Below are 25,927 nucleotides of genomic sequence, written 5' to 3' on the forward strand. Positions count from 1 at the left end.
AGCCACCGCAGCTCCCACATGCGGCAAAGCCAAGTGCAAAATACAATACAGTATATAATAAATAGAACATTTAAAATCACAATAAAACCTTCCAATCATACGGTGCTATACCCATATTAATCATCCAAGATGGGGACAACCCCCCCAGGTTTGGTGGCCAGCTGTCTCAGTAGCGTGGTCTCCGACTACACTGTCTCAAACTTCTGCCAGGGCTCGCTTGCCCCTGTTCTTATAGGGCAGCCGATGACTTGCCACCTCGGTGGTAGAATAGTGGCGGCGGTGGCTCCTACTCGAACGCCTGGCGGAAGAGCTCCGTCTTGCAGGCCCTGCGGAACTGCATAAGGTCCCGCAGGGCTCGGATCTCCTCTGGGAGCTCAGATATTTAAATAAATAAATAAATAAATAAATAAATAAATAAATAAATAAAAGAAGTTCAGAGCAGCCTACCGGATTCTCCCCTCCTCCCGTTTATGCTCAAACCAACCCTAAGGGGTAGGCTAGGCTGAGAGGGTGACTGGCCAGTCTCTTGGCAAGTGAGGCTGGGAACCTCCATCCCTAATCATGATGCCACATTGAACTTAAAAGAGACTACATGTGGGTCTCTGTTCCAATGAGACTCTAGCAGCTGATTCCAGAGCACTTGGCATCACAGGCCAAGGAAAAGGGGGGATTTTTGTTTTGTGTGTAGTGGTTAGGAGCGCAGACTCTAATCTGGGAGAACAAGGTTTGATTTCCCACTCCTCCACGTGCAGCTGCTGGTGTGACCTTGGGTCAGTCATAAGTTCTCTCAGAGCTGTTCTCTCAAGGGCAGTTCTCGAGAGAGCTCTCTCAGCCCCACCTAACTCAGTATGTTGATCCCAAACCTGGAGGATTTAAAGGTGGAGGCTCAGGAGGGTGGGGTTTGGGGAGGGGAGGGGCCTCAGCCTGGGTATGATATCATAGAGTCCAGTCTTTTTTCTCCACAATCGTGGTCGTGTGGCGTTCTCCCATGGAGACTGGCAGCTCTAGTTTGCCTCCCTCATAGCCCATTCCTACATGCAAGGCACCGCTAGATGTTGCAGCGGTTGACAGACGCGCACACACACAAACCAAGCACAGAAGACAGTTTAGAAAGGGAGGAAAGACTAACGCGGAAGACCCACTCGGAACACCTACCTGAACACCCACTCGGAAGGCAGCCTCCACTTGAGCTTTGAGAATGTTACACTTCAAATGATCCGGTGCTGTGTAAGGCGACTCTGGAGGAGGGTGCAGGCTCTTCTCTAGACCCTTCTTATCTTCACCCTGCTGTTAACATAAGGAGACACTGCAGTGTATTAACAAGATATGGACAGTGTTTAGGAGACGGTGTGTGTGTGTGTCTATCGGGGACAGGATTAGATTGTATGCTGCACTGGGTGTTTGTGCGCTACATGCCATCAAGTCGCTTCCAGCTTACGGTGACCCTGTGCATGAATGGCCTCCAGAGAGCCAGTTTGGTGTCGTGGTTAAGTGCGCGGACTCTAATCTGGGAGAACCGGGTTTGATTCCCCACTCCTCCACTTGCACCTGCTGATGTGACCTTGGGTCAGTCACAAGCTCTGGCACAGCTGTCCCTGAAAAAGAGCAGTTTGTGTCAGAGTTCTCTCAGCCCCACCTACCTCACAGGGTGTCTCTTGTGGGGAGGGGGAGGGAAAGGAGTTTGTAAACAGCTTGGAGACTCCCTTGGGTAGTGAAGGGCGGGGTATAAATCCAATCTCCTCTCTTCTCTCTCAGCCCCACCCCTCCTCCTCCTCCTCCTCCTCCTCTTCTTCTTCTTCTTCCTTTGTGGCTGGGATGGTGGATGGGAAAGAGGGTTGGCAAACTCAAGGTATGGCCTGGAGACCTTCCAGAATTACACCCAATCTCCAGATGAGAGAGATCCGTTCCCTTGGAGAAAATGGCAGCTTCATCCCCACTGAGCCCCCTTCCTAAACTCTGCCCCCTCCCCCAGGTGCCACCCAAAGCAGGGCCTCTATGGGGGTCAGGGGGCTTCATAAGGGGCTAGGCAGTCCTTCAGGTATGTTGGTCCCAAACCATATAGGGCTTTCAAGGTCAGTACCAGCATGCTCAATTGTGCCCGTAAGCAAATTGGGAGCCACTGTGGATGGGCACAGACTGGCGTGATCGGGCCCCTAGGATCCCCTCCAATCAACGCTCAGGCTGCAGCATTCTTTACCGACTCAGAATGCCAGCCCTCCAGGTGGGGCCTGGGGGTCCCCCGGAATCAAAGCTCCTCTCCAGGCTACAGAGATTAGTTCTCCTGGAGAAAATGGCGGCTTGGGAGGGTGGACTTGATCAATGGCACTGTACCCCACTGGGGTCCCTGTCCTCCCCAGGCTCCACCCCTACATCTCCAGGAGTTTCCCAGCCTGGAGCTGGCAACCCAACTTCCCCCACATCCCACCAGTGGCCAGGGAGGACCTGGCAACTGCAGAACCAACCGATTTCTGAACACTTCTCAAGGCAGTCCCATTTAGAGTGCATTGCAGTCATCTGATCTAGATGTGGCCAGGGCATGTGCCACAGGGGCCAGATCTTTTCAGCCCAGGAAAGACAACAGCTGGGTAACCAGGGGGAGGTGGTAGAAGGGACTTCTGGCCTCAGGTTGCCAGGTCCTTACCTGCTGCCAGCGTTGGGATTTGGGGACATTCCGGGAGTGGGCAGGAATGGTGCCTACGTGATGATGTCACTTCCAGAAGTGATGTCATTGCATTGGCGGCGCTCTACTTTTGGGCAAAACTCTGTGGTAAAAATGGCTACAAACCATGGTGTGTGTGTGGACTCTCTGGCATCGTACCCCACTGAGGTCCCCGTCCTCCCCAGGGTCCATCCTCAAATCTCCAGGAGTTTCCCAACCCAGATCTAGCAACCCTGGCACACACCCCCATCCCCTGCCGGTGGCCAAGGAGGACCAGGCAACCCTCAGGTGGGGCCTGGAGATTCCCTGGAATTACTGACAGCAGAGATCCGTTTCCCTGGAGCAAATGGCTGCTTGGGAGGGTGGGCGCTATGGCAACAGACCCCGCTTGGAGCTCCTCCCCTTCCCAGGCTCCATCCTCCAAATCGCCAGGAATTTTCCAACTCCAAGTTGACAGCCCTACCGGGGAGTACAGGACTAGGGTGGCCAGCTCCAGAGAGGGAGGGCCCCACCCCCTCCCACCCACCCCCGTCCCCACACACACCCCGTCCCCACACAGGCGACACCTTGAATCCTGGGTCAGATCTTTCGCTCACAATGAAGATGACAGAGGAGGAAGAGGAGGAGGAGAAGGAGAAGAGGAGGAGGAGGAGAAGGAGAAGAAGGAGAAGAAGAAGGAGAAGGAGAAGAGGAGGAGGAAGAGATTGGATTTATACCCCGCCCCTCACTCGGAGTCTCAGAGCGCCTTACAAACTCCTCTCCCTTCCCCTTCCCGCACTTAACCACAACACCAAAGTGGCTCTTGTAAAGCTAGCTACTCTGGCGGGATTTGAAGGGAAGCAAAAGAAGTCAGAATCTCTTCTCAGGAAAGGAAGAGAGAGAGAGAGAGAGAGAGAGAGAGAGAGAGAGAGAGAGAGAGAGAGAACGTGCATGCAAAGGATGTCCAGGTGGTATGGTTGCCAACCTCCAGGTGGGCCCTGGAGATTTCACACAGTTGCAACTGATATCCGGGCTACATGATCAGTTCCCCTGAAGAAAATGGCTGCCTTGGAGGCCACTGCGTTCCCTCCCTTCCACAAACCCCCCTTCCCTAGGCGCCATCCCCCAAATCTCCAGGAATTTCCGAACCCAAAGTTGGCTACCCTGGGCTAACAAAGGAACGAGACTGTCCCAACCTTATAGCCATGAAGTAAAAGAGCAACTAACTTCAAATTTAAAGGCCTTTCTTTATTTACCTCAAGGGCAACTTTAGAATTAGGGAGAAAACAATGAATGGATTTCCTCATTTAATGTCCTCCTTTGCCCAGTTACTTAGTATATTCAGGCCTCTGCCACACGGGGGGAAAAAAAAAGATTGAATGCGCGCGCGCCCGCGCGGTGCGGGGGGGGGGGGGGGGAGTACGGTTGAAGTGCGGCTTTTTAAAGCCGCACCAAAAGAAACACGCGGCGGCGGGATCACATAGATCCCCTGAGCCACCGCGCAGCTCCTCCCCAGCACGATGAGATGCCATGGGGAAGCCACTTATGGGAGACCGAGGCTGCTGAACTGTGCATGTGTGAGCATGCGCAGTTTAGCTGGGAACCTGGATTGCTCCAGAAGATGGGCGCACCGGCGATCGCACGGCCACGCTTGCTGCAGTGTACCTGGTAAGTCCTCTTCTGTTGGGTTTTTTTTACAGCGCGTTATTGGCCTGAAGGAACGGATCGGGGACGGGTGCGAGCCGATTCCCAGATGTTGCGGTGTGCTCGCGCCCGTTTGCTGCGCCCCCGATCCGTCCCTCTCCCGGGCCAAAACCTCCCGTGTGACCGGGGCCTCAGTGTGGTTTTTCTGCACCTCAGAATTCGCTCCTTGTGGTTTACACTAAACCAGGGAATTCAAAGGGATTTAAGGAAACCCTTCCCGGATATATGCTTTTCAGTAAAGACTTTGGAACTAGGGTTGCCGGCTCCGGGTTGGGACATACTTGGGGATTGGGGGGGGGGTGGAGCCTGCGGAGGCTGGGGTTCAGGGACAGGAGGGACTTCACTGGGGAAAATTGCCACAGAGTCCACCCCCCAAAGCAGCCATTTTCCTCAGGTGAATTCCTCTCTGTCGACTGGAGATCAGTGGTAATAGCAGAAGAACTCCAGCCACCACCTGGAGGCTGGCAACCCTATTGGGAACTATGCACATGTTTAATGTAGATGAGTGTCAAAGCTGGAGAGAGAGCGCATGTACAACTATTTTACGAGAATGTCCCCCTCTAAACTACCTTAAAAAAATGGCTAGTTAATAGGAGGTCCAAATTCTTGACGTTCTCCGGTAATTGTTAGTGGAAAAGGCAGAAAAGAAAAAGAACTTAAGAACAGGTTTTCTCCTTTTATTGGTGGGGCAATTAAGCTGGGGGGGGGGGGGGAAGGCAGCCTGGAATAGCCCAGTTTCATCAGATCTCGGAAGATGAGCAGGGTCAACACTTGGAAGGGAACCACCAAGGAAGGCTCTGCAGAGGCAAGCCGTGGCCCGCCACCTCTACTTCTCACCTGCCTTGAAAGCCCCTTGCTGGGGTTGGCATAAGTTGGCTGCAACTTGACGGCTCTTTACACACACACAATTCAGCTAGGGCAGTGGTGGCGAACCTATGGCACGGGTGCCAGAGGTGGCACTCAGAGCCCTCTCTGCGGGCACGCCTGCCATCGCCCCAGCCAGGCCCAGACCATCATTAAAGTGTCGCATTCTCTGCCAAATAATGTTAAGGAAATGAAAGCATTTGGGATGGCTTGCCTTACTTTGTTTGGATCATCTAACGTTAATGTATGAGTGGTTTTTTCTAAAGTAAAACCTCAGTATTCGGGTTAAATTGCCGTGTTGGCACTTTGCGATCAATAAGTGGGTTTTGGGTCGCCGTTTGGGCACTTGGTCTCTAAATGGTTCGCCATCACTGAGCTAGGGGGAGAATTCTCACAAAGGTCTGTGTTATGTATTACCTTATGTAGATAACCTGAATGGAGAATGAGCCTGAGCTTCAGTCACAAGCTTCACAGACTCTCAGTATCCTAAAATCAACAATCTGATTGGCTGATGTTGTGGAACGGACCAATCAAGAAAGACTATGACTTTTGGCGCGAACAAACCTGTTGGTCTTAAGCACTCATTCACGATTGGACCTTAGTATTCTAGGGGTGTGGTTTAGCTAGTTCTAAATTGTATATAAGTTGGGATTGTTCTATGTGTTGGTTGTTGTGTTCTGAGCTGAATAAAGGAATCACTTTTGAGAAAAGCTGCCTCCAGCAGTGTTCCCTCTAAGCTGAGTTAGTGTGAGCCAGCTCACAGTTTTTTAGCCTCTGGCTCACACATTTTTTTCTTAGCTCGGGAAGAAGGGCTCCGGAGCAAACTAATGGATGCGGCTGCCAAATGGCTCGCTCACAACTTTAATGCCAGTAGCTCACAAAGTAGAAATTTTGCTCACAAGACTCCACAGCTTAGAGGGAACATTGGCCTCAAGCCCAGTATATAATAGTCTGGTAGCCTGGGCCCTCGACCTGTCTGATAAATGCCTCCAGGTAAAATGAGGAAGCCTGGAGTGGCCATTTAGCAGACTAATATTTGTCCTTAATTAAAGCTTTTACATCATTGCATTTAGGTATTCAGTAAGTCAGTAAAACAGTAGGAAAATATGTCGCCCTACTTCCTAGCCAACCAATATCAAAGAGCAGGAGTCCAGCAGCACCTTAATGACTAAGTGGCAGGGGAGGAGCTTTCATGTGTCACTGCTCACTTCTTCATACCCAACCATGTAACCTAAATCCCTAGCAGACAATATTTTTGGCTTTGTCTGCCACCTCTGTGGACTAAATCACAATAGTTAGTCTGAGGACAGGAAATTAATCCAGAGGAAGACCTAACTCTCTAATTAGCCAATTTTCTCATCATCCTGATTTTCACTTAGCTGCTTTTGTTTCTCTTGAGCATATTGATCTGCAAGCAGTCTATTGCTGACCAGTGAAACTTCTAGGGGCACAATCCAACATGTGTCCACTGAACAATGCTTCTCTCTGCACAGGATTTTAATTGAAGTGTCCACATAAAAACCCTGCCTTTTCTTGCACAAAGTAGTAGCTGGCTAGTTAACAGTTGGTACATTGTCACCCAAACGAGACACATGATGTTTAATTAGCTAATAATGTGCCCTTTCTCAACAGGAGAAATTGTGGTCAATTGGACAGCTCTAAAAATAATGGCTTGTTAATTTTTTCAGTTTGGTGGCTGTGCACAGATGTATTGTTAAGGGCTAGCTCATACATGCGCAAACATCTCTTGATCAGAGATCCCATGTGCTGACTGAATGCATGAACCATCTCCCTCAAAAAGTCTTGTGCCTGACATTATCTATATTTAATCGCTAACCAGAAAACTCTTACAGACTTTTTGCATGAAACCAAAAAAGATGAATTGATGACTCATGGTTTTGAAGAATAAGAGAGGGGGAAAGATTACAGATAAGGGAGGGATCTATTATGTAGTTATAGAGAGGGTGATTAGAGTAAACCAAGTTGTCAGTCGTAGATGAAAATTGAAAGATATTCCCTTATTGTCCTTCTACTTTTCACGTTTTTCTCACTTCTTTTTTTCCCCATTCCATTTTTTTGTGCTTCCTGGTTTTTCTTTTTTATGTATGTGTTGTTTTTAAAATCTTGATAAAAACTGACATTAAAAAAAAGTCTGGTGTCTGAGTTGGCATCATGTGATCCCGAAGCAATGGGACCTGTGACAGCTCATTCTCATGGGACTACCATCAACAAACAATGGAAATGCATGTGTGAATCAGAGCTTCGTGGCACAGTCTTGGGCAGCCATCTTTACTGCAAAGAAATACCCATCACCTACTTGGGGAAGCGGCTACAGGGGGGAAAAGCAGGGGCACAGAGGGAAGAAGAAGAAGTCTGCTACCCAAATTGGCAGTCTTCTATTTAATTGTGGGAAATTAGCTTAATTGGAGACAAGCAAGAGGGGATAACTAAGGATCTCTACCAATGTATACCAGGATATTCCCTTAGAAAACTCTCAAATTAAATCAGGTTGAAGTTTGACTGGAAAGGTGCTTTATTATAAAAGAATAAAAGAGCAAAACATACACATAAGGCACACAGAAAACACACAAGCTAGCTAAGAGGAAATCAGGGAGGAGGGAAAGACAGTAATTTCAGGGAAGGCGATATTTGCTGATCTTGGAAAAGAGGTCTGCAGAAGGCAGCAAGCAAAACAGCCAGCGTTTCTTGCAGAGGAGGAGAGGAGCCACATGCAAGTGGGGGGTGATGTTTAGTGCTGAGAACACACACACAAATACACACACACAGACTGCTGGCTGTGTCCTCCAGATATATGGCAAAATGCTGCCTGAGGGCAGGCTGGTGTGCTAGCCCCCAAAACAATACTTTGATGGGCTTTGAGGTGATGGACAAAGATTTGGGCAAAACCTTGATGAGATCGCTTGTTATGAAATAAGGTGATAATGTTCCTTGATGACCCTTGATTACAGGATGGGAGAAACTACCAGGTTGTATGAATAGTTGCTAAAGTGTTGCTAAATTGGGGCAAATGGGCAAGGGACATCACGACCGGTTGTGGACGAGGTTAATCTAAGGTGAGGTAATGGTTTCTTGGGAAACCCATTGTTATCAGTTATGCATCTCTTGAGCGTGGGTAGGAGGGTCGCTCGTGAGCCAGCCATTCTGATTCACCTTCCAAAATAATTTCCCAGGCTCTTACCTGGCCAGTATCCATTTTGTTTCTTCCAGCTCCATTTTAGTTTTACTCTTAGGCCCTGCACATACAATCTGGGGGTGATATTAAAGAAGGGTGTTTATCTAAGGGCAAACTGCAGCCTCTGCAGAAGGAGGGTCTGACAGCTAACACGTCCTGGGTGAATGTGCCAGAGTGGCCCCATGAGCGTGTAGCACACGTGCCCATTCCATGCTAAATGCCACAGCAGGGCTGTGACTGAACATACTGTTCTAGTCCTTTGCACACGGTCCTGATCAAACTGAAGAATGGCGCCTAGCAAATCAGAAGGCACAACAGTACAGGCTATTGTCAGCTATGCTGCCATAAGGTTAAGGGGCCCCTCCTGGACCCCCTCCCTGTCCTGTGTGCCAGCCTGAGCCACATTCCTTTCCCTGCGCTTCTCCTCTCCTTATCTCCGACCTTGTAGGCTGCAGATGTAGTGTCTCCACATAACTCATCTGTGAGACAGCTTTCGGTTCCCAGGTGGTGCAAACCAAAAAGAGAGATCAGGGGACGGGTGGTGGAAATAAGCAGAACAACTGCGAAGTATTACGCCAAAGAAAAATATCCAAAAACTATTTCGTTCTTATCAGGGGTCATTTCCTGCAGGAGCGCACAGGAGCGGAGCTCCAGCAGTAAGGAGCCCAGGGGGCGGGCACATGCAACAAGCCCTGCCCCCTGCTCCCAGCAGCCCTCAGTCGGGCCAGGAGGAGCAAGAAGCAGCCAGGTAAGTTGCAGAGCCCCCCCCTTCAGGTACAAGCTCTTCCTCCTCTGTGAGGGCAGATCTGCGTGTCCCCCCCCCCATAGCTAGCAATCCAAAACCGTCCAGTGGCACCTTTAAGACCAAGTTTTATTCAGGTACAAGCTCTTCCTCCTCTGTGAGGGCAGATCTGCGTGTCCCCCCCCCCATAGCTAGCAATCCAAAACAGTCCAGTGGAGCGTGAGCGGTGGGTGTTGCCTTCTGGCACACTTCCGGTGATGTCAGGGGGTGTGGCATATGCAAATGAGTTATGCTAATGAGCTCCTGCACCTCTTTTTCAATGAAATGACCCCTGGTTCTTATCCAATATTCAGTTTACTTGGAGTGGATCAGTCTCTCAAAACCATTCACAATGACGCCATCGAGACATCTCTTGGGATTAAAACGGACCTCCAGGCGACAATGACGCCATCGAGACATCTCTTGGGATTAAAACGGACCTCCCCCGGGGAGAAAACGGCCTCTTTGGAAGGTGGACTCTGGGGCATCCTGTCCCCATTCAGCAGTGCCAACAAGGTCTGTGACAGTGGCGAGGCTTTGCCCTCTCCCTTGTGCCCACTTTATACGTTGCAACGAAGTCCTTCCACTTGCTCCGCTCCAGTCAAAGCTCTGCTATAGACCCATTATCGTTTTTGCGGGCGAGTTGGTTGTCGGAGGCAACTGCCTGAGTTCACACTGTTCTCCCAGACGGCGTCAGAAAGAATCATAGCCTTAACCTCTCTGACTCACCTCGGGGCACCTTTGATGTCTAATTTGTATTAATTAAAACGGCCCAGGAGCGCTCAGAAGAGTAAAGTGCGTTCTATGAATGTACACAGTTTTATTTGGCTTTTTCTCATCTTGTCGTCTAATTAAATATATGAATACAAAGACAAGGACAAACACTTGGATCCCACAGATTATTTGGCAGGAGGGTTGCCATGGTACCCCCGGGAAGGTATCACTGCCACCCTCCTCAGCAAAGACTTGAGTTCAGTCACCTCTGAACACAAACAACAAGGCACCCCTTCTGAGACAGAGAGAGAGACACCGAGGCAAAGTCTGCATTTGTCTTTCCCACCCGTGTCCCAGCCTTTTGACTCCGTCTTCAAAAAAGCTGTCTACATTTGGTGTCGTTTTCACACCTCAAGAGTGCTAGCATACTTTTGCACATCCACATATGTTTATCGCTCTTTTGGGGCGGCTCCACTGTCATTGGGCCTCCGCACCACTTTAAAAGAATCTTCTCCAAACAACATTCAAACAAGCATTAGAGGAAAGATGGCATCAAAGCAGCACGAAACTGATTTTAAAATGCAAATGCAGATTCGACCAGAGGCTGAGCTCAGACTGGCCGTTTGAAGCGGGAGGGAGTCGTGGCAAAAAAGACCCGGAACAAAGTGTTCCGGGTTTTCCCGGTCACACTGCACCGACTGATGCAGGAGCATACTGGCGGGGAGGCGCAAGGGAGCATTCACACTGTTGGCCCGGAGGCGTGGCTATAAGCGGCTTTTTCTGGTAATCCAGTTATGTGCGCTTATGCACTCATGCGCATAAGCGCACCCCTACCGGATCAGGGCTTTTCGCGTTCACACTTCCGGGAAGCGGTATGGACACGGGATAGTCGCGCTTTCCAGGGTTTGATACCACTTTCACCGCGTATCTTTTAAACTCGGGAGGGAAGCGTTACAAGACAGATTGAGTATGGCTGGGGAACGCTGGACAGATGTGCCTGTGTGAACGGCCCCTTTAATCCGTTCGTGAAACGTTTCTGGCTCGTGCCTCTATCGGGGCAAACTTGCCAGTCTGAACTTGGCCAGAGAGATTTCATGAAAATGTATTGGGTCCCAAAAACTTCGACCCAAACTTACCCTTTGGAAGTAAGCAGGACTGACTGAACATGGACACCCACGTAAGTGTGGGGAGGCCTGTAGCATGGGGGCAAACGGCAGAAGCAAGTGTGTGTGTGGGGGGGAAATAAGGGGCGGAGGGGAACCTTCGATTTTAAAACTACATACGAAAGGAAGAAATTATTTCAGTGAGACGGGCCCAAGGGAATTACACTCGCCTGGAAGCTACGGTTGCCAGCTCTGGGCTGGGGAGTTTCAGGAGACTAAGGGGATGAGGCCTGGGGAAGGCGGGGTTTAGAGAGGGGAGGGCTCTCAGCAGTCCACCCTCCAAAGCAACCATTTCCTCCATGGGAACTGAACTCTAGTCTGCAGGGTGTCGGGCTGCCAGCTCGCCCCTGGCCACCGGCAGGGGATGGGGGTGCCAGGGTTGCCAGATCCAGGCTGGGAAACTCCAGGGGATTTGGGGATGGAGCCTGGGGAGGACGGGGACCTCGGCAGGGTACAGGGCCACAGAGTCCACCCCCCAAAACAGCCATTTTCTACAGCCATTTTCAACTGATCGCTGCAATCTGGAGATGTGATTCCGGGGGATCCTCAGGCCCCACCTGGAGGCTGGTACCTCTAACAGGGTGGTGGTTGGGAGGATAAAATGGAGGAGACGAGGCCTCTGTAAGCTGAATTGGGTCACGACAGATCAGGAAGTAAATACTTGTGAAGAGACACAGGATGGGAAACTGAACGGTAAATCCACTCCCTGCTTGTGGTATTTTTCCTCACCTTGGAGCCAAGCCCATAGCCAGGATTCTGTGGCTTGTGGGGCAAAAAATTTTCTGGTGGGGCTGCAAGTGAATCCCTTCTGCCAGTCTAAGCAACAATTCAGATAAGAAACTGGCAGGTGGGGGTGATGACTTCTATAGTCAAGAAAGCTAACACATAGGCAGAAAAAATTCGCTTAAAGGAGACCAGTTTCTTGACACAGAGATGGAAGGGATCCTAGAGGTCACCTACTCAAACCCCCTTGCTCAGTGTGGGAATGAGTCAACTACAGCCCCCCCACTCTGCTTAAAGGAGCCCACGCCTTTAAAAAAATGTTTCTAAATGATTGAAAAAAGCATTTACCAGAGAAATTCTTATAGGGCTGTGCCTTTAAGAAAGGGGGCAGAGCCCCCCAAAGCCCCAGATAGCGATTCCCATGCTGTACCTTGTTCATGTTGATGTGCAGCGCTGGCCATGGCCCAACCGCTTTCCCCGTCTCCGCTTCCACCTTCTTCAGATGGACAGAAGCATCATCGTAAAGGCGAGGGACTCCTGGATGCCCAGAATGAGCAAAGAAAACAGTCTGAAAGCAAAGTAAAAAACCCTGCAAACATAACCACTGGACAAAGTCTGTGCACGTTTATAAACTGAGATCACACTTAATCACACTCATCCCCTTTCGGCAACAGCCGCTTGTACCATTTGCAACAACAACATTTTAAAATGGACTGGACGTAGGGCTACTAAGTACGGCCTGGGAAATTCCGGGAGATTTGGGGGGAGTCCATGGAGAGGAGGGAATCTGTGGAGGGATTTCATCTACAATCTGTGCTATACCACAGAGCTTGCCTTCCGAAGCTGCCCTTTCCTCCAGGGGAGCCGATCTCTGAAGTCTGGAGAAACGTTGTGACTCTAGGAGAACTCCAGGTCCTGCCTGGAGGACGGCAACCCACACTGAAAGCCCCCCCCCACGTAGCAAAAGGAACTGTTGCTGTTCCTCATACTAGCAAGGTGTCATGGTTACACTGTCAGATTAGGATCTGGGAGACCCAGGTTCAAATTCCCACTCTGCCATGGAAGATTGTGGGTGACCTTGGGCCAGTCTCACACCCTCGGCCTAACCTGCCTCGCAAGGTTGTTGTGAGGATAAAATGGAGGAGAACAAACCACTTATGGTCCCAATCGAAGACGGTGTATATATATGTGTGTGTGTGTGTGTGTGTGTGCACATGCGTATAAACTGAAGTCAAGGAGCCCCATGAGTTTAAAGCTCTCCTGCTGGTAAAAGGTAAAGGTTCCCCTGCTCGAAAGCCAGTCGAATCCAACTCTAGGATTGCGGTGCTCATCTCCGTTTCAAAGCCGAAGAGCCAGCGCTGTCCGAAGACGTTTCCGTGGTCATGTGGCCGGCATGACTAAACACCAAGGCGCATGGAACGCTGTTTCCTTCCCACCGAAGCGGTACCTATTTATCTACTTGCAATTTCTTGCTTTCGAACTGCTAGGTTGGCAGGAGCTGGAACTAGAGACAGGAGCTCACTCTGTCATGCGGCACACTCGGGTCTCGAACTGCTGAACTACCGACCTTCCACAGCCTGCAGTTCAGCGTCTTAACCACTTGAGCCACCGCAGCTCCTTCTCCTGCTGGAGATGTCTCTAATTACAGATTTAGATACTTCAGAGTTAGGCCTGGGGTTGCCAGCTCTGGGCAGCAAAATACCTGGAGATTTTGGGGATAGAGCCTAGGGAGGGCGGGGTTTGGGGAGGGGAGGAGCCTCAGCAGGGTCTAATGCCACAGAGTCCATCTTCCAAAGCAGCCATTTCCTCCAGGGAAACTGATCTCTGCCCTCTGGAGATCAGTTGCAGGAGTCATTTCCTGCAGGAGTGCACAGGATCGGAGCTCTGGCAGTAAAGAGCCCAGGGGGTGGGCACATGCAACAAGCCATTTAGCCAACAGAAACCTGTTACCAGGATAGATCTCTAAATTGCAAGCTGTCAACCGCTTTAGATGACAGTTCTCAGCTGCTGCAAGTTAATCACTTCTGCCAGCCTATGCAACAATTCTGATAACAAGCCAGCAGGTGGGAGTGATGACTTCTATAGTCAAGAAAGCTAACGTTTAGGCAGAAAAACTCTTAAAGGAGACCAATTTCTTGACACAGAGTTAGAAGGTATCCTAGAGGTCACCTACTCCAACCCCCCCGCTCAGCGTGGGAATTAGTCAACTACAGCACCCCACTCTGCTTAAAGCACGTCTTTTAATCACAGGGAAGCATCTGTCTCTAAAAGACGCTTTGTGAGCAGGGTCTTCATGGGGCCCACAGGGTCCACCCACGAGATCATTTACATTTGATCTACCGCTGCTCTACCAGAGGGTGTCTCTGTAAGACCTTGTTGGCTCCCAGTCTCTCTCTCATTTGAAGGACATGATCCAAATCCATCCGGGCAGCTCCTCTATACTTTTGCTCTTGGGGTGGAGCAAGGAAGCAAGACCCCCCCCCCCCATAGTGCACAACAGCTGGGGGCCAGCAGAGACTTCTTGCTCTTATTTGGTTCTTTGAAGCCTTTAGCTAGGCAGGAAACCACCCCTATCATCATGACTTCATGACTGGAACTGTTGTACTCGTCTGCCCTCTTTTTTGCATCCCTTGGTCATGTGTGATTCCTGACCTGAAATACTTTTGCTCCTTTAAATTTTTTTTAAAAACATAAACTATGTTTCTGGCCCTCAAAAACTTAGCTGTCCATTTCCCAAGACTGGGAACAAAATCCAGGTTTCTTCAACATTTGCGGTTATAATTTCCGCACAAGAATACTGCTGATTATGATCAACGTACCCGCCAAACACACGTTGAGAATCACCAGGAACAGAGACTTGACATTTAAATTGTGTCACTGCGTTCTTTTTCGGCTTAGGATGGCAACCGGGGGGGGGGGGGAGGCTGAGGCTGATTCAATGTTGGGAATTATTAGGAAAGAAATTGAAAAATAGAAAAGGTACTATAGTGCCCTAATGACATATGGAAAGCATATGGCTCTAGTCACCCCATTAAAAAACAGGAATCAGAAGCAGAGACGGCACCCCCTGATGTCAAGCGTGTGGCCCAAAGGATTTCCGCGGAAGGCGTTCTGGTGGGGCAGCAGGAAGGCTCTCATCCCAGGGCACTGCAGAAACCAAGATCTTGGGTCAGCGAAGATGGATGAATCCTCCTGAACATCCCATTAGCTGTTAGCCCACCCGTTTGACTGATTCGATCAATCAAATCAATCAGGACTGACAGGTCTTCATTTCAGAAATCCATTTCCACTTCCACGAAGATGAAGCACTGCCCTGAAAATTGCTGAGGCCCTCGAGTAAGTAAATTACATGGTGTACTTAGAGCTCGGGAAGCTTTTATGTTGAGCCACCCGGATGGAGGATTCCAGAGGGAGGGAGGGAGGGGAGGGACAGGGACAAGGGCAGGAAGTTTAATTGGAGCACCAGTTTCAAACTTTTGCAAGAGGCTAAGCGCTTTTTTTTTTTTAGGAGCTGTGGTGGTTCAGTGGTGAAGACGCTGAACTGCAGGCTGTGGAAGGTCAGTAGTTCAGCAGTTCGAGACCTGAGTGCCGCGTGACGGAGTGAGCTCCCGTCTCTGGCCCCAGCTCCTGCCAACCTATCAGTTCGAAAGCAAGAAATTGCAAGTAGATAAATAGGCGCAGCTTCGATGGGAAGGGAACAGCGTTCCGTGCGCCTCGGCGTCTAGTCATGCCGGCCACATTGTTGTAATATTAATATCCAGCTGTCAGATCATAGTGATCTAACCGTCAGCAGGAAGACTGCTTGAAACCTGTCCTGGCCAGTTTGGACCAGATCATGGTGTGAGGTCAGTGACAATGACTCAGCTCTTAGCTGATTGGTTGATAACATGTATATATGTGGACAAGTGCTGCCTCTGTATTCTTCTTCTCTAAATGACGATGTCTGGCGGAGCATTTTGTCCGAGGATTGTATATATTGTAAATAAAGCTGTACATAGTTCACCACTGGACTGTCTTGTGTGGTGCTATACAGAGCTATTGAGTGCTGAAGAGTGGCTGGTGAGTTGGAGTGGCTGTAATAGTCCTGGTGGCTGGCTGATACTTTCTACTGGCACATAGGCTGTCCTACGCGCACCGTGCAACACACATGACCACGAAGACATCTTTGGACAGCGCTGGCTCTTCGGCTTGAAAACAGAGATGGGCACCGTAACCCTAGAGTCGGATTCGACTGGCTTTCGAGCAAGGGAAACCTTTACCTTTTTATGAAGCGCTTTTAAAATTAAAATAAATAAAAATCCCAGCTCAGTCTTGAGCTAACTTGTAGTTTCCCTCACAAAAATCCTTATAATTGTCCAAGTTCATTACACAAAAACATTCACAGACAAAGTTAATTGTGTGACTAGATAAAAAACAGCCCTTTCCCTCAAACTGGACAAGTTACAAGCCCCACAGCAGCCCTGGCTGCCTGTGGGATTCATCTGATGGTTGTTAAGGTTTTCGGGCTGGCAGGTCCCTACCTGGCATCCAGCGGGGGGGAGAAGCTCTGTGTCCGGGAGTCTCGAACGTGATGATGTCACCCGGAAGTGAAGTCATTGCACCAGGCATGTCGTCGAGGGAAGCTCTAGCGTTCGGTCTTAAAACTCTATGGTACCAAAGAGTTTTAAGGTCGAATGCTAGAGCGCCCACTGACGACGTGCCTGGCGTTATGATGTCACATCTGGGTGATGTCATCGCACTGGGCACGTCAGCCCGATTCAGGCACTTTGGGGATGGAGTTCCCCCTGACGGCTGGATCTGGGTCTGCGGGTTGGGGGGCCCTAGAGTGTGCAACCCCCCGCTCCCCCGGGGGACCTGGCAGCCCTAAAAAGTTTCTATTAGTAAGCCACATAAAGCTTCATGCAGCCTGGGACCGACATATCGAAGGGACAGCCTCTCCCCCTATGTGCTCTGCAGAGAACCACCTGCTGGTTATTCCTGGCCTGAAATACGTCCGCCTAGCCTCAGCCAGGGCCAGGGCTTTTTCGACCCTGGCCTTGGCCTGGCGGAACACGCTTCCAACTGAGATCAGGGCCCTGTGGGACCTCTTACACCAAACAGAGCTGTTCCTCCAGGCCTTTGGCTGAGGCAGTGGGCCACTACCAGCTGGCCTCCCCGTTGCTGTGGCAGGAAGCTACTATGAACGAGACCTTCATGGCTCGGCTTCACCCCATTCCTTCCCAGCTGTAGGAACGGAAACTGGAATTTGCCGTGCTGCCCACTTTAACTGTTTTTAACTGGTTTTATTGTATCAATTTGATATTTGATCTCTATTTACTGAATCAATTTTAGATTGTATTGGAATTTACTGTTGTGACCCGCCTTGAGCCCACTTGCAGGGAGAGAGCAAGACATACGTGGAAATAATAACTAAATAATAAGAAGGCTGAGCCTCCCACGCCAGCTTGATGGCCTCCCCAAGAACTTCCTGGGAGCCAAAATCAGCGTAGTAGACTTACTATTTGGGCTTGGAACAGCAGCCACCACATCCTTGCTGCTGTCTGGAGGGGCAAGTCCTCCGTAACCGGAGTGTGGGTGGTGGTGGTGATGGTGGTGGTGGTGGTGGGGGTGATGCCTCCCAGACATTTTGGCCGTGAAGGGCATTCCGCCATTTTCTTCTGTGTTAAATGGGTGAAGTTCAGTGTTGTTCAAAGGGTAGCTGTGGAGCAGAAATTGGGTCCAAGTCAGAACGTTTAGAAGAGGGCAGAGCGGCGTTAACAACGACACAGTCATCAGGGAGGAAAAAAAGTATACATAGGTATTTATTAGAACAAAGTCTGAGTCCAGTGGCACCTTTGAGACTGACAAAGTTTAATTCTGGGTACAAGCTTTCGTGGGCGTGCACCCTTGTTTGAAGAAGCGTATATGCACACGAAATACCCAGAATCAAACTCTGTTGGTCTTAAAGGTGCCACAGGACTCAGACTTCGTTCCGTTCTTTCAGACCCGCATGGCTACCCACCTGAATCTATATGGATTTATCAGTGATTCCTGCCCATCCACCCTCCACACCCCCATGGCACATCTCGCTCTCTGAATGATCGCTGGGAATTGTCATGAGGGTTCTGTTTGTGGCGGTGGGCCGGGCCGGGGGGGGGGGGGGGGCTGTCCCGAGCCCTGAGGGGGGAGCTGATGGAAATCAATGCAACCTTACATATCATTACAGCACTTTTATTAAACAACAACAAAAAGAGAGCACTGGTCATCCACTTCTCCTGAAGCTTCTAGTTCCATGCAGTTCTTCTCACAGAGGTGATAAACCTGTATCTGGGCTGCACTACGTAAGAACACAGATGGGGGGGGGTCACCTGGCCGAATGCTCCTCCGTACCAAAAATAACCCCCCTCACACCAGGTGCTGGTTCTCTGTGTGCCCCTCCCTGGAGCGCATTCCATCGTGCAAGACCTCACCTGCAGTCGGAAATGGCACAGCCCGGATTCGGCTATAAAGGGAAGTCAGGAGCTCTATCACAGCCTTCCGTCTAAAACACCGTTAAGAGGCCAAGTATGGAGGCTCCTGAGCAGACAAAACATTCAAGAGATTTAAAGGGAAAGCAGGCCCGGACCAGGGCTGGCCCGGGCTGGCCCGATCCTTAGTGGGGTCAGCCCTGGCTAGTACTTGGATGGGAGACCAGCAAGGAATACCAGGGCTGTGACACAGAGGCAGGCCATGGCCAACGACCTCTGTCTGTAACTCTTGCCTTGAAAACCCTACGGGGTCACCGGAGGTCGGCTGCAACTTGACTGTACTTCCTACCACCAGCCACCCTGTGGGCTCTACACCATGTCTTTGGTGCGCTTGCGTCCTCAGGTGATTGCTTTTGCTACTGTCCAACAGGTATCACATTCCACGAGAAGACAGTTTTATGAGCTTCTGGCTCCAGACTTTGGAAGGGGCTTATTTAGACAGCAAATGTTCCAGAACAGCAGCGAACGCTTCGTTTTGTTTACCGTCACACTTCCGTTTCTAGAATATTTCTGAGAACCATCTTGTCAAGTCTCCTGGCTACGGTGCATCAGATTTTGGATTCTGTAAGGGTTTGCTTTGTGTTACGTGTTTTTTTTTTTAGTAGACATTCATTTAGGCCATTTTAAGAAATATGCTCAAGGCAGCTCTCAAGATAGTAAAACAAGCAGTTATAAAAAACATTAAAACAGCTTAACACAAAATTCAAAACTAGAAGAGGAATTTATTTTAAAAAGGCTCTTTGCCTGATTAGGACCAAGGACCTTACTGTGGCATTCCCAAAATGAGAAGCAAATACCTTGAACAGGACCACCTGAGAACCACCTGGATCAAGATCCTGGAGGATTCCTGGCTATCCTGCCTGATGGTGAATAACTACCTATGCTTCGTTCATTGTGTGATACACACTTTTGTCTCTGAGACTGAAATGCATCCAATTTTATATTCCATTGTGGGATGTAATTGGCAATGACCTTTAATCTTCAACAAACAAAAGAACTGAACAGGGGCCATATTTTGAACTAAACGGTGCCTGGCCAGCAACCAAAGCTGGTTCCAGGTATTTTGTTGCATCAAACAAAGCAGACCTGTTCCCTCCTGAGACCTGTGGAATATTTATAATCTGCCTTTCTCCCCAGAGGGATCCAAAGCAATTTACCACTCCATTTAAGACAGCTGTAACAATAACACCCCCCCAATAAAACCAAAAGCCGGATCAACCCATCATTGTCATCCTATCGATTCCATCTGCCGCCCACCCGATCTCCAGCCAGGGGAAATAAGCCGGAATCAGATAGAATGAACCTGTGTGACTGACCCTGCCCGGATGGGTGGTTGAATGTCGTGGGATGAACATGTGACATGTGACATGTGACATGAAGGGACATGGAATGAACTGCTGAGGGGCCTTGTTATCTACAGCCCATCGATCTGGCTTCAGACCTGATCTTGGGACAGCAGTTGCCTCGACAGTGCTGATGGTGTTGACTTTGACCAAGAGAGACTGAAGGAGACTGTCTGTATTGATTCCCCAGGATCTTCCTGTGGCCTTTGATACCTCTGACTTTGACGGTATCTTTATGGGCTGCCTACTAAGAACTGGGAGCAGGAGATGTTGTTTTCCTGTGTGTCTGGTGGGTTTCAGAATGCAGTCCCAGGAGAACCTTTTGTAACGTGACCAGTTGGCTGGTTAAAACTGGACTCAGACGATGAGTAGGTTATGCCTGATCACCGGTTCTTTCTTGGGATAACCTGTTTAGGCTAACAAGTCTCTTCGGGTTTATACCGCCTGTGGGTGGAGGTATACCTGCCAGATATGAACTCTTCTCAAGAAGTCCGGCACCACTGCTTTTTAACAGCAAACTGCACAACTCTTTATGCCCATAAACATAGCAGGGGTGGGATATTTACACAGGATAGACTGTTGCTTTTTGTATAAGTGCTTCACTTTGAGTTAACATATGCAGGAGTTATACAACTCCAACTTGGACACATAACTGACTCTGGTACACTAAGACCATTTGGGATTCTACTTCTCCTGTTACTAACTGTGGTTATACTTAAGACTTTCTCCACCTGGCTCTCTCAACTGACTGGTGAGGCTGTTCTAGCTATCCCTCAGTCTTTTCCAGACACCTAGTCTTTCCCTTAACCACTTCACAAGTTCCCTTGGAGCAGCGTGTGTGTAGCTTTGTTAATACTAAGGAGTTCTTCAGTTTCTCCTTTCATATCACTATCCTCTTTCTCTAGAGGGGACCAGTGTCAGCTATGCAGCTGCCATGGCTGAGACGGGGGGGGAGGGATGCAGACTGTCAGATAAATTGTCTCCGTCTCTGCCTGACTTGGAATGTTAAATTTTGATTCTCCTTGTCTCCTTATCCACTTAGGCTGGCATCCTTGGCACCTCGTTACTCTATTCCCTGGGGATCCTTAGCCAGTAGCCTCGGCGGGTTTTTGCAGTTATTCTGATTGGCTCTGGTCCATCCCCCCCCCCCCCCCCCCTCATGTATATTATTCGGCTGTGCGTGCTTATTCTCATTCCTGACACTAAATGTATGTGTAGATGACTTGCCTTTACAGACTCCAATAAACTTTACGCCTTTGGAAAGAAAGTTGTGGGGAACTGATTGCTTCAGGACTCTTGACAACCAGTAGGGGGCGTTCTCTAGCCCCAATTTTCCTCAAACTGGTCACTTGCTTTTCCCGCTCTGCTTCCTAGGTTCCTTCTCACTCCTGAGCTCTCGGGCTCACTCACCAACTGTCAACTCTCTCTTTTTTTTCAAGCTCCCTGAGAATTCTGAACGGCCTGCCCCCACCACTCTTAGTCATGTGACCTAGCAGCGCTTTTGCTTCCCTGCTGCTTGCCGCCAAGCCTTATAGTCCATCACACCTTCCCAATGGGGAAATGATGCAAATCCTCAGACACAGAGTTAGCAGCCAGTTGCATTGGAAGTTTGATCCTTTGCTCACAAGGGATTCCCGGTATTGTATGTGCTGCAGTTTTTACATACGCTGGAAACCTGACAGCAGAAAACAGTGAGAGTCCAGGAGCACCTTAAAGACTAAACAGATTTGTGGTAGGATATGAGCTTTCGTGAGTCACTGCTCACATCTTTAGACACAGCTAGAATGTGAGTCCAGCTATCCTATATATTGGAAAGTGGAGTCATTTCAGATGCCAAATGACAATAGCAGATGTGATTGGATTAGGTGTGATATGCAGAGAGGTAGTTCGCATGGAGAAATCAGTATTGGTTTTTGCGGACAGGAGACAGGAAACCTAGGTCTTGATTCAGTCCCGGTGAATGCATTGTCTTGAGCTTTGTTATCAGTTGCAATTCAGCAGTCTCTCCACATCCACCTGGACTGAATCAAGACCTAGGTTTCCTGTCTCATTACCAATGCTGATTTCTCCACACCAACTACCTCTCTGCACATCACACCCAATCCAATCACATCTGCTTTGTCATTTGACAATATATAGGCCAGATGGACTTACATTCTAGCTGTATCTGAAGAAATGAAGAAGTGAGCAGTGACTCACAAAAGCTCATACCCTACCACAAATTGTATTCATCTTTAAGGTGCTACTGAACTCTTACTCTTTTCTACTCCTACAGACAGACAAACATGGCTACTCATGTTGATTTACTGGAAACCTAACATAAAGCAACAAGTGTGTATGTGTGTGATGCGGGGTGTTATCTCCCTTTTCACCCCATTTGCCCCACTAGGGGAAAATGGCCATGGACAGGTCAGGCCACATTGACTTCTGTTCCCAGTTCGGCTTGGTTTTTACTACCCATCCTTAACTTGACTCCATTTTATGACCACCCTCAGATATCTGCTGTGACAGAAAATCATATTCCTCCCATGAGATGTTGATTTCCCCTGACCTGGGTGGCCCAAGGCTAGCCTGATCTCATCAGATCTCAGAAGCACGGCAGGGCTGGCTCTGTTTTGTGCTTGGGCGGGAGGGAGACCTCCAAAGAACACCAGGCTCATGACGTGGAGACAGGCACTGGCAAGCCGCCTTTGAACATCTCTTGCCTTGGAACCCCCACAGGGTCATCATACGTCCATTTTGACGAGGATAAAAATATATAGTGATTCTGTGAGGTGAGTCTCAGCTTAATTTCCCCCTGCTTCTCATTTACTGGACTCTGTCCCCTTTGACATTTGTACATCCCACTGCACCCCAACAGGTTCTTCCTTGGCATCCCTATATAGCATATCGAAGGGGTAGCATCTCCCACTGATTTCCCCCCCCCATCTCAGCCAGATTCCTACATGCCCACAGTACCTCCTCCTCTCAATGAACACAAAGCACACCAGCTCCTCCTTCAAGCACCTCCTCCCACCCCGCATGCACATTTCCCCTCATGGGCCTTCGGTCCCCTTAGATCAGGGGTGTCAAACATGTGGCCCAGGGGGCCGGATTCGGCCACCGGAGGGCTTCTATCAGGCCCACAGTAGAACTGGCTGTCTTCTGCTCCTTCCAGTTCTGCTGCTGCTGCTGCGTCATCGTAGGCTTGCAGCTTACATATACACACCTGAACAGCATACTCAAGATTGCAACAGCACAGACATTTTGATGCAGTAATTCAGAGCATGTCAGTTATCAGACACGGTTAAACAAAATTTTGCAAGAGTGCTAATGTTTTAATCATGTTAAAAAAACCCTTTGTGTTTGGGTCCTTTAAAGAGTTTATATCTCCGCTACCTGGCATTACATTGTATGACACACATGGCCCGGTCCAACAAGGTCTCCTTTATGCTAGATCCGGCCCTCATAACAAATGAGTTCGACGCCCCTGCCTTAGATGGCTTCTGGTTTTGAGCTCTTTCAGGTTCTCATCCATTCCATTGAGATTATCCAGAGGAATTACCCTCTCATCTCTACGGGATGCGTCATTCTGAGCCAAATGTTTGCCAGCTCCTGTCAGCTTCCCCTCCGGGAGCTGCTCTTCAGAGTTGCTCTGCGATATTATCAAAAGCTATAGCAACGATCTTGTTTCAGCTCAAGTGCGTGCCACGGCTCTTTGGTATGGGGTCAGCTTGCCCCCCTACATCCCCCAGTGGCTGACCAATCTAAACCAACCTCCTAGCATCACCCATCTCTCAGGACCCCAAGTCCCACCCCTGCCTCCTGATCCCACACGCCCTGCTCACTGAAGAGGTCGCATTTCTGAGCATGCTACTTTGGAGGCCCTGCATTTTAGCCTTCTGCCTGCAATCTAATCTTTCATAAGAACATAAGAGAAGCCAATGTTGGGCTCCTAGTGTCCTGGCCCCACTGCTGGGCCTCCTGATGGCACCTGGTATTTTTGGCCACTGTGTGACACAGAGTGTTGGACTGGAAGGGCCATTGGCCTGATCCAACGGTGGCTTCTCTTATGTTCTTATGTCTGGGGCAAGGGATGCTCTGTATTCTTGGTGCTTGGGGGGGGGGCAACAGTGGGAGGGCTTCTAGTGTCCTGGCCCCACTGCTGGACCTCCTGATGGCACCTGGTATTTCTGGCCACTGTGTGACACAGAGTGTTGGACCGGATGGGCCATTGGCCTGATCCAACGGTGGCTTCTCTTATGTTCCTATGATTATTTAGTGTGTGTGATCGCAGCCATCGTTTCCCGTGTTTGCGACATTCTGACCAGAGCCATTATTGCCTCAGAGAAGTGGTGAGGCTGTGAGAAGAGATCTGCGGCAGGGCCGAGGAGGAGGAGCTGATCCTGTCCTCGTTTCTAAGGAGGCAGCAAACTCGCTCCTGGGTGACACATCAACTGAGAGACGGGACCAGACGGCCGAAGGCTCTTTCTTTTGAAATTCTCACCAGACAGACAAGAGCATGTCGGTGAGAAGGCCCAGGGGAGCTCCCTGCTTGGCGCCTGAGGAGATGCCGGCCAGAAACAAGTTTAGCACTAGATCTCTGCTCCAACAATGGTTGCCACTGGCAGGGGGATGGGGGGGGGAAGGGATGCCAGACCCAGGTTGGGAAACTCCTGGGGATTTGGGGGCGGAGCCTGGTGAGGACAGGGACCTCAGCGGGGTACGAAGCCATAGACTCCACCCTCCCAAGCATCCATGTTCTCCAGGGGAACTGGTCTCTGGATATGGGCTATCATTCTGGGGAATCCCCAGGTCCCACCTGGAGGCTGGCATCCCTAGTTCCAACCCTGCCATGGAGATGGGCCCAGACTTCACACCCCCATAGCCACATGTCTGTACTGGCCAAGTTGGACTCCTGCCCATGTTTCACATTTATTCCAGTGTAACTATCTGCATGCCCTTTTCATGCAGATGAAAGAAGGTTGTTCAAAAAATTTTTTACTCTCAGTAATGAGCCAATTGTTGCAAAGACTTTATATAAACACTACAGCCATGAAATAACTTTTACCATTCCGAACTTTACTGTCTGCAGGACATAACTGCTCTCGAAATTTCAAGCCAGTTTAGGGAGCCAGGGAAACTAATTTATTCTTTTGTTTCACAGAAGTGGTACAGATGGACTGGGGATCTAGGTCAAGTTTTCTAAGGTCGAAAACAGACAAAAGGGACAGAGAACACAGAACTCCAGGGCAAATGAAAATATTCATATTTATTATTATTTGTACTTAGCACATACAAAGATTAAAACAAATGTCATAATAGCATCTGTAAAATACTTAAATAAAAAATTAAACTCTCACATATTTGCTCTTAGACTTACCCCTATTTATAAATTCAGATCAATTAAAATCCTATTAAAAACACTAGCACTTCCGATATACAAAGATATTCCTTATTCTGATCAGCTTCAATAGATCACAGCTTTAAGGCCAAAATAAAAAATAAAAAAAATCAATGTGTTAGCTAAAGCTGGCAGGGTCATTTCCATGTCTGAGAGCGTTAAAACGGATTAGGAAACTGTGATTGTTTTAAGGAACCTGAGCATGCAGAATATATTATCTGACTTTTGACTGATTCATTCCCCACTTCAAAACGCATTCATCTAAAGTATCTTTTATCAACCCCTCTTGGGGGCTGTTCAGACTTCTGTCTGATGAGAGGGGGGGGCTGGTCTGGGGTGTGCCACCTCTGCCTGCCCCTCCCGAAGCAGAGATGTAATGACTGCCTACAGTTACCTCTTTCTGGGCATGGTGGCGGAAGAGAGGGGAGGGTATCTGGGAGCCGAGACTCGGTCCCAACCTCCCAGCCATGGGAATCTGAAGGGAGCAACCATGCTTGAACATGGTCTACTGTGAAAAGCTCCACTTGGCTGCGGTGTTTTTCCCTTTCTGCCACTTCCCCAACGTGACAATCTACTGAAAGGCAGCACCACTGATTGTGAAGGCACTGTTCAACATCACAGGGATACCGTATGACAGTAGCAAGTCCAGTGTCTGGACAAGACTATGTAAAAACAACTCTAGTGGCTTCTTGACACTTGTTAGATGTGGCACAAGAACCAGCACGTTAATCTGGGATAAACCAGAGGGATGTTTGAACCTCTGATTTGTCTCCTGGATCCCTTTATCACTGGCCATTAAGTCATGCATGAGAACTGCAATTTTCCCAGTTCCTGTGTCACTCAAAGCGCAAATGGAGAGAGAAAAAGAGAGACTAGACATTTAAATGGGTTGACTGTGTGAGCGCCATCGGCATG

The 25,927-nt window shown here is 49.3% G+C and overlaps 1 protein-coding gene across 1 annotated transcript in view; it reads right to left on the minus strand.

Annotated features, from left to right (window-relative positions):
* Nucleotides 1-1,155: 1,155 nt before the first annotated feature.
* Nucleotides 1,156-25,927, minus strand: part of EPB41L4B (erythrocyte membrane protein band 4.1 like 4B) — a gene marked incomplete at its 3' end in the record, with an annotated part of 140,526 nt that continues 115,754 nt past the window's right edge. Inside the window, exons 17-20 of the mRNA XM_015415274.1 lie at nt 24,116-24,170; nt 17,279-17,478; nt 12,211-12,317; nt 1,156-1,287 (exon numbers count right to left, since the gene is read on the minus strand). Of these exons, the coding sequence (XP_015270760.1) occupies nt 1,156-1,287; nt 12,211-12,317; nt 17,279-17,478; nt 24,116-24,170 (494 nt within the window). The remainder of the gene's footprint in view (nt 1,288-12,210; nt 12,318-17,278; nt 17,479-24,115; nt 24,171-25,927) is intronic.

This window comes from Gekko japonicus, unplaced genomic scaffold (assembly GCF_001447785.1).
Source record: "Gekko japonicus isolate JY-2015 unplaced genomic scaffold, Gekko_japonicus_V1.1 scaffold1987, whole genome shotgun sequence".
NCBI lineage: Eukaryota > Metazoa > Chordata > Lepidosauria > Squamata > Gekkonidae > Gekko > Gekko japonicus.